This window comes from Schistocerca cancellata, chromosome 9 (genome assembly GCF_023864275.1).
Source record: "Schistocerca cancellata isolate TAMUIC-IGC-003103 chromosome 9, iqSchCanc2.1, whole genome shotgun sequence".
In the NCBI taxonomy this organism is placed as follows: domain Eukaryota; kingdom Metazoa; phylum Arthropoda; class Insecta; order Orthoptera; family Acrididae; genus Schistocerca; species Schistocerca cancellata.
This window is the reverse complement of record NC_064634.1, coordinates 206,087,957-206,102,472: the sequence shown is the minus strand read 5'-3', so window position 1 is coordinate 206,102,472 and position 14,516 is coordinate 206,087,957. Positions and strand designations below refer to the sequence as shown.

The 14,516-nt window shown below is 37.8% G+C and overlaps 1 protein-coding gene across 1 annotated transcript in view; it reads left to right on the top strand.

Moving 5' to 3' along the window:
* Window positions 1-14,516, top strand: part of LOC126101566 (isovaleryl-CoA dehydrogenase, mitochondrial) — a 67,485-nt gene that overhangs the window by 36,372 nt on the left and 16,597 nt on the right. The window contains exons 5-7 of the mRNA XM_049912211.1: window positions 1,795-2,054; window positions 8,993-9,083; window positions 13,962-14,130. Of these exons, the coding sequence (XP_049768168.1) occupies window positions 1,795-2,054; window positions 8,993-9,083; window positions 13,962-14,130 (520 nt within the window). The remainder of the gene's footprint in view (window positions 1-1,794; window positions 2,055-8,992; window positions 9,084-13,961; window positions 14,131-14,516) is intronic.

Below are 14,516 nucleotides of genomic sequence, written 5' to 3'. Positions count from 1 at the left end.
ACCTACTGATATTGATACCTCTCCTCAGTGCAGCCCTCTGTGAAGAATGGGTTGCCATTCCCCAAGAAACATTCCAGCAACTAATTGAACGTATGCCTGCGAGTGTGGAAGCTGTTATCAAGTCTAATAGTGGGCCAACACCACATTGAATTCTAGCATTACCGATGGAGGGCACCATGAACTTGTAATTCATTTTCAGCCAGATGTCCAGAAATTTTTGATCACATAGTGTATATTTATGTTTTTTGTGGTTACTATGAATTAAGGTAATTCATGTGAAAAGACCATTATATTTTCTGTCATTACCCAGCTTAGCTCATGGTCAGTTGACAGGTACTTGAATGAGACATTAAGTTACAGCTTTCCTTCCTCGTAAGAACTATTGCAGTTTCAGTAAAGTAATGTTGTACAATTACACTTCCTAACTACCTGATACTGTGTTAAAAATAATGAAGAATAGTTAATGAAGAAGTTCCATGCTCAGATTTTTTAGCGTGCTGTGGTTTATTAGCTGTACTTAATGTGATTCTTTAAATAGTTGCTATCTGTCTCATAATGCAAATAACGGGTGGTAAACGTAACCTTTCCCCATGTTGTTGAAATGTTGGATGGAGGGCAGAAGCACAAACAGGACTGAAAAAGCTGCTTAGCTTTTGAACCATTTTTCCATGTCTTGGGTATTTTCCATGTTTTGTTTTCTGTTAGGCCTAATAAAAAAACAATGGAGTCTTCATCAACAATGTTTGCTGTGCTGATGATACTATATTGGTGATACAGCATTGACTGCAGATAGTTAAATTATCTCCAACCGCTTGTTAATTTATTAGGAGGTTACAGTGGTAATCTAGGCCTGAATATCAACATCAGAGAGATGCATTTTATGATTGTTGCTTGACAGCCCTACTCCTTCACAAATACAGATCTGCAATTCTTTGGTTCCTTATTACAAAAGGTAGACAAGTTTGTGTATGTGGTGCTTTGAAGATTGGAGATCAGGCATGGAGATAAAACATCACATAGAGAATGGCTAAAATGTTTTCATGAAATTTAAGAAAATTGTCACAAATGCAAGCATAGACCAAAATCTTAGAATTAGATGTGCAAGATGCTGCATCTGGTCTCTGACCATCTCTGTAGCTGAATTCTCAGTATAGCTGAATGCAATGTGGAGGACCAGGACTCAGTTCTAAGTACTATCATGGATTCATGGATTTTTCCTTGGTGGGAAGACTTCTATGGGGTGCACTCAGCCACGTGAGTCCATCAGAGGAGAGCCACTGATCCGATCTCACTACAGTGAATGTGCATGCAGGTACAGCACGCATTCTTTTCAACTATTCTCCAGCTCAGAATGCTTTATCTCTAGTAGCAGTTTTGGTGCGTTTCCAGATCGGCTCTCCTTTGCAACAGAATTTTATTATTGGTGTTGTATGCAGTTACAGAGTCATTGGAAAACCATTACCATGGAAGAATAAAATTGGTGAATTTCTCCAAAAGTCAAATGAAGGTGTCTAATTGTGAACTCACTTTAAATTTGTTCCATTGTATCCATTTTGTCCCTGTAGTTGACAATAATTGAATGCTACACATATTGCAACAGCGGAGCCCACCTATCAATCCAGTAGTTGCAAATTGTTCAAACTTGCAAATGGATTATATGTGCTGCTGCTTCTGCTTATCTTTAATGATAGTTCTTAAACTTTAAGTGTGTCCTTCATAATTGTTAGTGTTTTGTATATCAATTTTTTTCTGGCTTAATTATCACAGTTTAAATTCAATATCGATCTTCTTTAGGTATATGCCCGTACTGATCCAAATGCGGCAAAGCCACAACATGGCATATCAGCATTTATTGTGGAGCGAGGTATGGAGGGTTTCCGTACAGCACAGAAGCTGGACAAACTTGGCATGCGTGGTTCTCCAACAGGGGAATTGATTTTTGAGGACTGCAAGGTTCCTGCTAGCTCAATGCTAGGAAAACTGAATGGTGGCATCTATGTCTTGTTTAGTGGACTGGATCTTGAGCGACTTGTTCTTGCAGCTGGTCCTGTTGGGTATGTTTTTTTTCTTTTTTCCCACCCACAGTCACTTCATAAGCATTTGTTGTACATAATAATCACTTGACACCTATTTGTTATGACAGTAATTGGTAAAAGAACTGTCACACACACTATGACTTTCTTTGTCATTTTCTGTTTTGCTCATTTTCTTACTAAGAATATCTCACTTTTCACCTCATAGAGTAGGGCTGTAGCTTCAGTCTTTGATTTGATATGTAATTTGCAATACCCCTATCACTTCTTATAGCCTCTGACAGTTTTGGGCATTATTGTCACACCAGAAAGCCCAAGTTTGGTATTTAAGTGATACAAAAACACTCAGCATTATACCTCTCTGTTATTGTTCCTCTTGGTAATGCACAATATCTATGATCCATGTTTATGACATCATTTGTTACAGGGCATTGGAACATGTTAAAGTCTAAACAGTAAGACCGCAAGAAATACTAATAAACCACTAATCACAAGTAGAGCATCCCTACCCAACTTACATAAATTTACTGACTGCCTATGAAGGAGCATTCTAACTTTCTTTCCTTTCCACTTTCTCTGTTGTACTCCTTTCTGTTTGTTTCCATTCAGTTTAGTTTACTTATCTGCATGCTGTATGAGTTATGTTTGGGATCTCACTGTAGTGTGTAATGACTCAGTTGATCTAAAGTGTATTGCTTCTATTCCATCACAGTATTGTATTTCATCACAGTATTGCAACCAGTACCAGCTTGTAAGGTGAAATGCCAATAAGACAATTAAATCATTGTTGTTCACAATAAATAGAGGAAATAGGTTATGATTTGAATTGGATGCATTGTTGGAAGTATAAAAGAAAGCCTGACCATTGAATATAGATAGCTAAAGATTTTTGAATTCAAAAGTGGAAACTAAAGTGTGGTGGCCATGTATAAATACTGTAAACACTCGTTGAAAGGAGGCAAAATTAACTCTCCATTTTGTTATCTATGCTTATAGATTTAACGTTTTTGTGGTATCATTAAATATCTATGTGATTTAAATGGGATGTTTTTATATACAAGCATGGATTTATACTGCCTCATAGTCATTGTACAGAGTCATTGCTCCGTCTGTAATGACCTGCATCTAAAACACAAACCACATGTGGTTTCTGTGCTTTTGAGATAGTGGTGTTAATTACGTTCATAGAATGTGCGTTGTTGGCCATCCATCTGCTGCTATTTTTGACTTCAGCTTTTATGTCTTGGAGCAAACAGAAAGTGTGCCTCAGTGTTTGGACAGCAATCTATTATTTCTGCCACAGGAGGAGGATCTTATTTTGGATTTACGATTTGTTTGTGACACTTGTTTCTAAAAAAAAAAAAAAAAAAAAAAGGAAGAAGTGCAAAAGCAAAAGCTTGAAACCTAATTTGACCTTTTCATCATTTAAATTTACCTATATATTACTGATCATCCATCCTTGCTGGTTGTTTCCATACAGGAAATACCACATTGTAACCGTGTCACCATTTGATACATAGACATGGTCAATCTGAAACTTGCCCTATTTTCCACATAGTTCTACAATATGCTAAACCCTGCGCATTTTCACTCTGACTAAACTCTCTCCAAATAGAAATGATATTCAAGGAGGTTTGATCAAGAGGATGTATAATGTAAAACTGTCCACTTTCTGTGTTGATTGCACTTGGCAAGAAACTGGTACTGGCTAGTCATCGTTGCAGTATATAGTGACAAAGACAAAGTATTTGCTATTGCTCCTATGTCCTTTCTTAGCACTCAGTTAAATAAGCCTTATTCTTAGCATTGAAAGTAATGCATACACATGATAATTTAGGCATTTTAGCCAAATAGCAACTGCAGTTTAATGTATTGCATTAGCTGTTAAGGGGAGTTTTACTATCTTTTAGTTAAAAAAATCGATTGTTTTAAAATTGCATTTTTGGATCCATAAAAGTGTTTAGAATCCACCCCTGAAACGTTTTCCCGAATACAGAACGGAAATGTTTGTTATTCGCTGTTGAACAAGAAAATGCACCTGCCTGAAATCTGCCTTTTAAAAGTACCAATTTTTTTCGGGAATTTCAACGTTGTAGCCACGAAAAATTGTTCTGTGTGCTTGCCCATGACTAAAACTGATTAAGTGATCAAGGAGCTTATGACGTACTACGGCTTGGCAACCCGATGACATTCCAATTCGGTGGAACAGATGAAGAAAGCAATTTGGACAAAGTATTTCCACAAGTTTTCAACGGATGACCACCCACAACACCAAAATTGTCAGGCTGGGGAAACTAGTTGGTGCAAGTGGCGCATTGCAGAGGCTCCTGGACATCTGGATGAATATAAACACGACCAGCCACTCTCCAAAGAAGTTCAAAAAGTGATTCATCCGATGTACGAGGCCCTTTCAGAGGACAAGTTATTGTATCAGTGCTTGGGAGGAAACACACAGAATTCAAATGAAAGTTTGAACCCGTATGTTTGGAAGTTAGCCCCCAAGCGTTTGCATTCTGGTTCGAAGACTGTGGAGATTGCGACTTTCCTGATAGTGAGCAGCTTCAGTGAAGGGTATTCAGCAATTCTGAAGACCATGGAAATGATGGACGTCAACCTGGAACTCTATTCGACGCAGTTCGCCAAGTATTCGGATGACCACCGGATTCAAGTGGCCGAAAACTTCTTGCCACCGGCCGTACGAGCGGATCTGGAGCAGCGCAGGATGGCCCAGATCGAGCATAACGTCCTCTGTGACGAAGAGGAAGGACTAGTTTATAGACCCAGAATAGCAGATTGAACGTAAGTTGCATAATATTGCATTTATATGTAGTCAAAACTTCAAACGCGTTTTTCTCAAAATGACTACATTTTTATCACGCGGTATGGTAACTTCAGATCTACTGAACCGATTGGCATGATTCTTTGTTTCCGATGAAGCTAACTAAATTGTCTAGAAGTTGTACCAGTTTTATTCCGATCCATCAACTATAAATATTTTTTACTTGGGCGACGAAGTCGAAAAATCGATGAACCCCACACTTTTTTTTTTTTTTTTTTTTTTTTTCAAATGGCCGCCATTTTGTTTCCTATGGTCCAAATAACTTAAGTGAGGTACAACTCCTAAAGAATCTTATATACGTCTACTCAATTTTGAATTCAGACGAGCCTGCTGACGTGACATACCGTGCGTGGAGGTCTACATTGAAATTTTGTTTCATTTCGACGGCACTTCCGCCTTTGCCCCTCGACATTTCCGGTCGAAAAAATTCAAGTTTGGAGAAGAAATATCAATAAAAATTTTGACCAAATTTGACATTGATATCTATAACAGATCCCGAAAAAAAAATTCTCAAAGAAAATGCTTTTTTCGGGGCAAAGATAGTAAACCTCCCCTTAAGCTTATGTGCTGTTGCTCTCCCATATGCACAGTGGTAGTGGCCTGCCTTTCTTGTAATGAGGTCTAAGATATATTTGTCAATTAGTGAAATTTAGGGTAAGAATGCTTACCTTATGGTAGTTTGTTCAGAAGTGCATACCATCGAGCAGCTGGCCGTAAAATCCTGCGGAAGTACTAGGACTAAGTGCTGCAGGTGCACATACTTCTTTCTGCACTTACTTGTTACAAATTTGCTGGCGGTTGACAGAAGGAAGTGGAGGAGAGGCAAATTGGAAATCCTCTCTCCACTGATGAAGAATCCTCTTAAACAGAAAAAAAGGAGAAGAAGGTAAATAGGAGAGAGATGGGAAAAGAAGACAATATCATCTAGATCAAAAAAAGTCCGCTAAAAGAAAATTGCTCATAGTGCCTCAGAAAAGAGGTTCTGCAGAAAGCATACATTTGCTTAGGGTGTGACTGTGATTTTGATGATGATTAGCCATAAATAAGCATCTGATCCCCGTTTGCAAAATAAACAATGTTTTGTAAACAGAGGTGTGTTTCAGATAACAGTTACTGCTGCTCTCTTGCAGTTAAATAATTTCAATGGTTTTCTGCTCTTGCGCAGTTATTGGCACAAACATTCCCTAAGTACCAATTACAGTAGAATCCTGTTATATGAACTAATTTGGGACCAGACCTTGTTCAGATTACCGATTTGTTCAGACTAGCCGGAATTACGGTGATGAGTTTCTAGAATGAAGTATACCAAGCAGATAAGTAGGTACACCATGTTAACCAATGGGAACAGGTTTGGGAACAGTGGCTCACTCTCACTCCCTGCACTTATTGTTGTGCATTGTTGATACCTTTGTAGTGTCTGAGGTCAGTGCACTACCAGTTGGCTCACAGAGCACTTGGTTATGTTAGTTATCTATCGCTGGCACGCATAACAGTTGTATTGTATTTATTCAGGTGTAGTGGTGTGCGTATTTTCGTCATGAGTAAACGGAAACTTACAATGTTAACTCTCAAAGAAAAACTGAATGCTTTGAAGCAGATAGACAATGGTGAGAATGTACCTAAACTGGAAACAGAACTGGGTGTTAGTAAAGCAACCATTTGTAATTGGAAGAAGAACTGAGTGAATCTACTACAAATGATACAGTATCCCTGGATGTGAAGAAGCTAGTGAAGAAGATATAGGTGAGTGGATGGCAGTGGGTGGGGCATGTGTGGAGAACCTTATTGACACTGCTGTGACTCAAGACTAGGAAGAAGGGAACTGCTGTGATGGAAGTGACAATGAGCCTTAAAGTGACAAAGGAGAGCTGGTGCCACACAGTGATGCAGCAGAAGCCCTTGACCTCATTATTTGGAGCAAAAGCCCACTGCTACACCTGCTGATTTGATGTTTGAGACAATGGTGCAACCATGTGTCATATAACAGACTGTCTTCATTACGCCAAAAAACTATGACTGAGTTTTTGTCATCTAAAAAGTAGGGATAAAATGTCCGCTGTATTTTAGTAAGTTTGACAGCTTTTCCTTTCATTATTATGCATTGTTTAAACCTAATGTTTTCTTGCCAATTTTTCCAATACATGTTTACTGTACTGTGTAAATTAAAATAGTGTGTGTGTACAGCAGTTTACTGCAGAGTTTTCCATACTTAGACTAACATTTTTCATGTTCGGATTAACCGAACATTCGGATTACTGCGGTTCGGATTAGTGGGACTCTGCTATATTCTTAGTGTTGTTATGTGCCGTGTCTGGAACCACAAGAAAGGTTATTTAATGTCTTCTGAGTATAGACTAAATTTTGTTTTAATAATTTTCTTTAATGCTATCTGATCACAGAATGAGATCAACTGAACTTCATCCTATTTTCAGATGGACTAGGCTGTACCATTTTTTGCAGGTCAAGGAGGAAAAAAGGGCAAACTCTAACATTAAAAATCAGTAAACTAATTTATTCTTTTTTATTGTACAAGGACACAATTGGCCATTGGTCTCTACAGTTTATCCTCTGTACAGCAAAACCCCTCCAATCTCTAGCTATAGTGGCATGCACGTCAGAAGGGGGCAGTGCAATGTGTTCTGTGTACATAGATATGGAGAATATTTGATGGTGCCACCAGTGTACTCATTGCCTTTGTTCCATGTCTCACATTCCAGCAGTTGCCTACCCTGGTAACTGGCTATGCTTGGGTGATTGCTACAACGGGCCATTGTTTCTGCTTCTCAGCCTCCTAGAAAACTGCTGTTGTTGCTTCTTAGTATAATACTTGTTGTGTGTGCTTTATGCCACTAACAATGAACATGATAAATAACATCACGATCCCTAAACTAACATGGAAAAACAGTGGTAAATGTTCTGCTACAGGCATATGCAGCAAAATGAAGGTATTGGCTGGAGCTTCACTGACCCTTGCCATTGTGCATCGCCCCACCACCCACTTTTTTATGTGCACACAGCTATGGCTGGGATGCAAGCAATACAAAAAGATAAATAAATGCTCTGTTGGCTAACTGCCACCATATTTTAAACTTTCTAAAAAAAAAATTCGCACTTCTTGTATTGGCCAACCTAAACTAAAACCCATACACTAGCAAATTTTCTTTCTGTTTTGTGTGAGCCTGTCAGTGACTCAACATTTCTGGTATTCAGTGAGCAGTCTCCTTTATTTCCAAATTATTTAGAATAATATTGTTTTCAGATGTCATTTCTGCTTCTCAGTCCAACTTTCAAACGGTGAATCACTGGAAACCTGTAGTCTGTATCAAAGTGACTGCCTCGTATCATTTCTCAACATGGACTCTCGACAAACAAAAATGATCTCACTCCTTTACAGTATAGAAAATGGTTTATTGTTGTCGATCTTCTCTCTTATTCATAAGTGGTGCACGCATGCGTGCGCCCCCTCCCCCGCCCCCCTCCCTCACACACACACACACACACACACACACACACACACACACACACACACACACACACACACACACACATAGCCAGAACACTGAATTCTGTTCTGTCCCTTGGTACAACTTATCCAGAGTTTTGTTTCTTGCACATTCTAATATATGATTGTAATTCCTCAGTAAGTAACTTTTGGTTACCTATTTACTAGGTGGCAATAGATTTACAAAATGTTCATTGTTAAAAAATTTTAATGTCCCCTTTCTTTTCATTTGATAAGGAATCTACATGTTCCAAAAGCTAAAGAATTTTAAACATTTGCATTTGACTGCAATGCTATTGTGGTAAATCGATTGTATTTTTTTCTATATTTGTTTGTAACTCATTTCCTGGAAGTTCATTTTCATGTAGATGATTGAACCAACTCAGATCTTTGTCTCCCTGCAAGAGGCATCAGCTGAGTCGCTAACAGGATTGTATCATTTTATCCTGATCAATTGTTGTCTGCTAGATATTGAAACAATCTTTTTGTTTACTGTTTAATACTTATAGCATTGTTATTTTAGGAAATGTGTACTGCTGTTTTTCAAGTTGTTAGTATTATGTACTGAGTGATTATTTACTTCAGTAATTTTAACTTCCATAAATTTCAATGTTTCAGAATAATGCAAGCTTGTTGTGACATTGCATTTGAGTACTTGCATGAGAGAAAACAGTTTGGGCAGAGAATTGGAGAATTCCAGCTTATGCAGGTAATTTAATTCTCACATCTGAATTTCACTGGTTTGCAAACATAACTGAATGTTAGCTTAGATTTAATTTAGACTTATGGAGGGACATCAGAAAGTAAGTTAGAAATATCATCCCATGTTAAGACCACTGTGGAATGAGTGGTGCATTGTCAGAAAAGCGTACATGTTACGGGTTTCCTGCAGACACAATTGTTCTGTGGTACAAATAACAGGTGCACCACATTGTGGGAGTGAAATGGTGTGCCAGCAGGAAACTTACTCCATAGATGAAGTACGCATGACAGTAAAATTCTTTTGGGCAAGATGTCTAAATTGCACACAGATTCAGTGTGAAATCCTAGCAGTAATGGAATGAATGCAATGTTGCACCTAGCCTAGTGAAGTTGTGCAAGCAATTTGGCCACACAGATGTGGCTGATGCTGCTCCACCATGCAGGCCAGTTCTTGTAGCAGGCAATTTCTATCCTGTTGGTAAGCTGAAAGAGTATCTGGGAGAGGGAACCAGAGGTTTTTCAATGATGAGGACACTCACACAGTGGTTCCTGAGGGGCTCTGTGATTGGGGTGTGTATTACTATTTTCAAAAAATTAGACAACTCGTAGAATATTTCAGCTGTTGTCTATAGATATTTGGTGACTATATTGAAAAATAGTTTTCTATCTGTGTCATTTTGAAGTGTAGTACAGTATTCAGCAAAAGTTCCTTGTCAAAAGAGAAATTGCAACATCAGCTACAGTTGGGCATTCAAATAAATCTACAAGTGAAAATTTATTCCAGACTTGGACTTGAATCTGTGGATGCACTCTTCATTCAAGCTCTTATGTTGGATGGGAGCTTGTTGAATGTCTTCTCTGCAGAGTATGTACATCCACTCCAAACCATAGACAAAGAAACAAATTCTACATTGAAATTAATTTTGTGTTTTGTATTGTGTCTTTATAAATCACAGTTCATCTGAAACTGATTTTTTCATCAGAGACTGATTTTTATTATCCGCAAGGAAAGCCATTAACAGTGAATACATTAGGAAGTGAGTGTAAGAGTTTCCAAGATCTTTAAAAAGGCATCTTCTGAACACAGTAATCTTACTACTCACTTCTGCTGAATAAATACATTTTTCACCATAGGTTCAGTGCCGTAGAAGATAGTTTCATGACAGCAGGTAGTGAAAATATGTAAAATAAGCCAACAATCTTGTCTCAAGGTGAACACAATCAGAGCTGCTTCTAAGGGCATAACTGAAATTCTTGATTAGTTTGTATATGTGTTGGCTTCATTTTAAATAATTCAGCTGGACCACAAGGAAGTTCTTATATGTTTCTTTTAGTTTATGGTCATTACTGTCTTTTTTTAATGCTAAAAAGTCATTATTGCTGGTCTGAAATTGTTTAATGTGGGTCTTTGTGGTGTAAACTGTTCACAGTAAATCCCTTGTAGTAAAGCTCAGCTGCCATCTGAGATGTGTCTGCTAAGGTTGAGTTTGAGTCCTTAGTTACTAATTCTGTCATCAGCAAACATTTCAGCATCACAGATCATTTATTCTGAGGTTACTCAAATGAATGTGAAACAGTCTGTTAAAGAGATAATCTGCTTTCTGTTATGAAAGTAAAACTTCATCCATGAAAGAGGGATTGCATCATTACCACAGTATTTGAATTTTCAAAAATTTTGTGATCCACATAATTAAAGGCTTTGGCAAGGTCACAGAATACACAAACATGATAATTTTTCTTATTTTGCTCTACTGGTACTTTGTTTGTGAGATCTTGTATTGCTTTCTCTATGGAGTATCCTTTATTAACGCCAAACTGAGAGTTGGTTAACAAGTTCTACTCAGTTACATGATCCATTATTCTGTCACAGGCTACTTTTTCAGACACTTCTAAAAAGACTAGAAACAGTTAGATAGATGTATAAGTAGAAGTGGTTCAGTAATTTTTAGTTTTGTAGATGGGTATTAACACAGCATACTTAAGTCTGTCAGGAAATATGCCTAAAGTCATACACATTAGTATTTAACGAGTAAACCCCATCCCGACTTCGTAAAGAATTAAACTCCAAAGTATAAAATTCAGTAGCTCCCAAGGTATGTGTTTTACAGTGATATAGTTTTGTAGAAACATTCAGTGGTATATTTGGATGGTGTCTGCAAAATGTGTTGCAAACAGAGTTAGTAGTAAAGAAGTAATGAATTAAAATGTTGTTCCTGATGAGACAGTTGTTTTGCTGCATGAACAGTAAAAATGTAGTGAGTGATAATTTTTTTTCCTTTCGTCATACTGTTGGGCATGTCAGTAAGAAAAAGTGTCATGAAGGTCTGAAATAATCTGTAATGTTTGTTGGAAGTTGTTATGTGTTCTCATTCTCAAAACTGGATAAATATAGTCTGGGTAATTTCGCTCATGACATTGTGTTAAACATTTAACAGAAGGTTATAGCTCTTAGTGATAAGGTTAAGACATCTTTTTAAATTTGGTCAGTGACTGTGTGAAACACGGAAAACAAAATTTCTGTTGCTGTTAGATAAGCAACCTGCAACTGGGTTTGTGCCGTGGGTTAGCCATTTAATTGTAGATTACATATGCATTGCCCATAATGATTAAAGGCATTTGCAAGTATTGAAAATTTATTTTTATTTTACCATTCACACACTGTTTTATTGATTCCAAACATTGTCAGTGACAGCATTTTTATGTGATTTTGGTTTACATCTAGTAATGTCATCTGCTTACAAATTTTCCTAGATTTAGCATTCATATTACTAACCTAATTTGACATTAGCTTGTAGCGCTAGACATTTTCATGACATAAAACATCACAAAATTATCGTAAATATTGCACCATTAATGATTGTTTACATTCTTGTGGAAAGCTGTCTCCATGAAAGATGAGCCTTTACTTGAAAAGTTACTCCAGTTAAGCACAACTTCAAACAAATAGTAATTACTGTTCAGTTATTTTCCCATGACAATTCTTGTAAATGCTTTACACACTTTCTGGTATTCTGAAAAATTCTACATTGTACTTACCCTGAATAATAAGCACCTGTGAGGTTGTTGTTGCTGCTGTCACACTGCAGTCTGCATGTAAACTCTCTGTGTGTTGCAAAAACTTGGCACTATTGTTCATCTGATTTATCTGAATCTCAATAGATGTAATGGAGTCAGTCACACCCACAAGCATCCTGCAGCCAAAGCTGTTTCTCAGTCACGTTTCCAATAGTTATTTTGAGTGAACCTCTGATAACTGTGATGTTGATGAATCAGTAGTACAGCTCATCGGATAACTGAGCTTTTAAGATTGATATCTTGTTAAATAACATTCCATGGTAGAAGGAATTTTCTTGATCTGTTCTTAACATGGATTGTTCAAGTAAGATCCATTGAGTTAGGATGCTGAGTTGCAGATAGGCACAACAAAAAGATTTTCACACTTAAAGCTTTTGACCAATGGCCTTTGTCAACAGTAGATACAGACACACGCATGAAGCGCGTGTGCTCTCACTCTCTCTCTCTCTCTCTCTCTCTCTCTCTCTCTCTCTCATCACACACACACACACACACACACACAGGTTTCAATTGCCTGAGACTAGACTGCAGTCATGTGGGGGGGTGGATCTCGCCTGCGCTCACTTGTATCTATTGTTGACAAAGGCCATTGGCCAAAAGCTTTAAGTGCGAAAATCTTTTTGTTGTGGCTATCTATGACTAAGCATCTCTGCTATGTGGTGAGTAACAACTTTCCTTCTCATAATATTGTTACATTCCATCCTGGATTTTCCACTGTTTGATTAAGATGCATTAAGAATATTTGAAATTTTTACCAGGATTCCCATGTTCCCTATTTCTTACAGATGACCACCCCAATTTGTAGTTTCTGTGGTGCTCTCCCTACTCCCCTTGCAGCTTTAGAATCTATGCACAGTCACAATATTGCTGTTCAGCTATGCAAGTAGGATATCACTGATACCCTTGAACCAGAGCATGTCTGTAAGTAATATTTTAATTAATGTGAGTGGCTATTCTTGCTGACGTATCATCGAGGACATTAAGCTAGCCACTGTCTGTCAGCCATTTATTTCAATGAGCCACACAGGCACATTTGGTGAAGTAATGGATGGGGAATGGTTCATTAATTAACCTAAGATTGAAACTGGTGGTGGGTACTACCACAGTGTCCTTCATGCCTGTACTGCTGTCGTAGAAAAGAGGATTTTCATAAGTTCTGAATGACTCGTTTACTTAACACTTTGGAGACCAAGCCTGAGCATGGCTGGAGCCACAACTTTGTGTCAGAAAGACCACACTCAAATATAGGTCAGGGTGTGTGATTTTCTTGACATATGAGCCACTTGTCATCTGAAAACTGGATTCATTTTGTATGAGAAAAATGTACATACTTGTCGTTACCTGTTCTTTGACTGGTGTTGCCTTCTAAGATCAGTTTCTAGAATTATTCTGAAAGAAACATTAGCGAACTTAACAGCTGCTGTCGTGAATGGCTGAGCCAGTATTATCACATTGGCGTAATTTTGTGCATATACTCATTAGTTTTCACAGTTTGCTGTAATTCTACTACAAATATGTCATGTTTGTTGCATGAGCAAGAAATTTTGCAAGATATTAAAAACTTGTTTGGAGACTTTTGTGATCTGTACCATTGAGAGATGAATATATTGTTGTAGTGAATAGTTTATGAAACATAATCTCCAGCACATGATAATTTTCTGTTGCATGTTTAAAACTAATTTGGTTTAATGTGATTGTCATAACATTGTAATTATGGTATATTTTAAAAAGATTACATTTTCAAAAAACATTTTTTTAGGGTTACATTGTGGAGAAAGTATCTCAAGCATTTGTTTTCTCAATCGTACAGGCCAAGATTGCAGACATGTATACTTCCCTCAGTGCCTGTCGCAGTTACGTGTACAATGTGGCTCGCGCTTGCGATAGTGGCAGTGTCAACAGAAAAGATTGTGCTGGTGTAATTCTCTACTGCAGTGAAGCTGCTACACGTGTTGCACTTGATGCAATTCAGTGTCTTGGTAAGTGTTAGACAGTGTGGTCCAATTCTGTACCTATGCAGGAATTTACTGGGATTATTAATTAATTTCCTACATTTAATCAGAAAAAAGAAAGGGAGCAAAGTCTGTAGTTACATATTTTTGATACTCTTTCTCTACAGTGGGAGAGCCACCCTAGTTCATCTGATAAACACGTTTCATGTGCTATCTGTGGCTGATGAAGTCTTTGATCCAGGTGACATTCTAGAGGAAGCCTCTCAGCTCGCAAGGACTGCACATTCACAGAGGATGGGTTTACTGGTAGTTGGGAGCTCCAGTGTTGGGCACATAATGAGGTCTCTTAGGGATGTGGCTGCCCAGGATGGGAAAGAATCCAGTGTGTGCTCTTTGTGCAGCCCAAGAGAAGT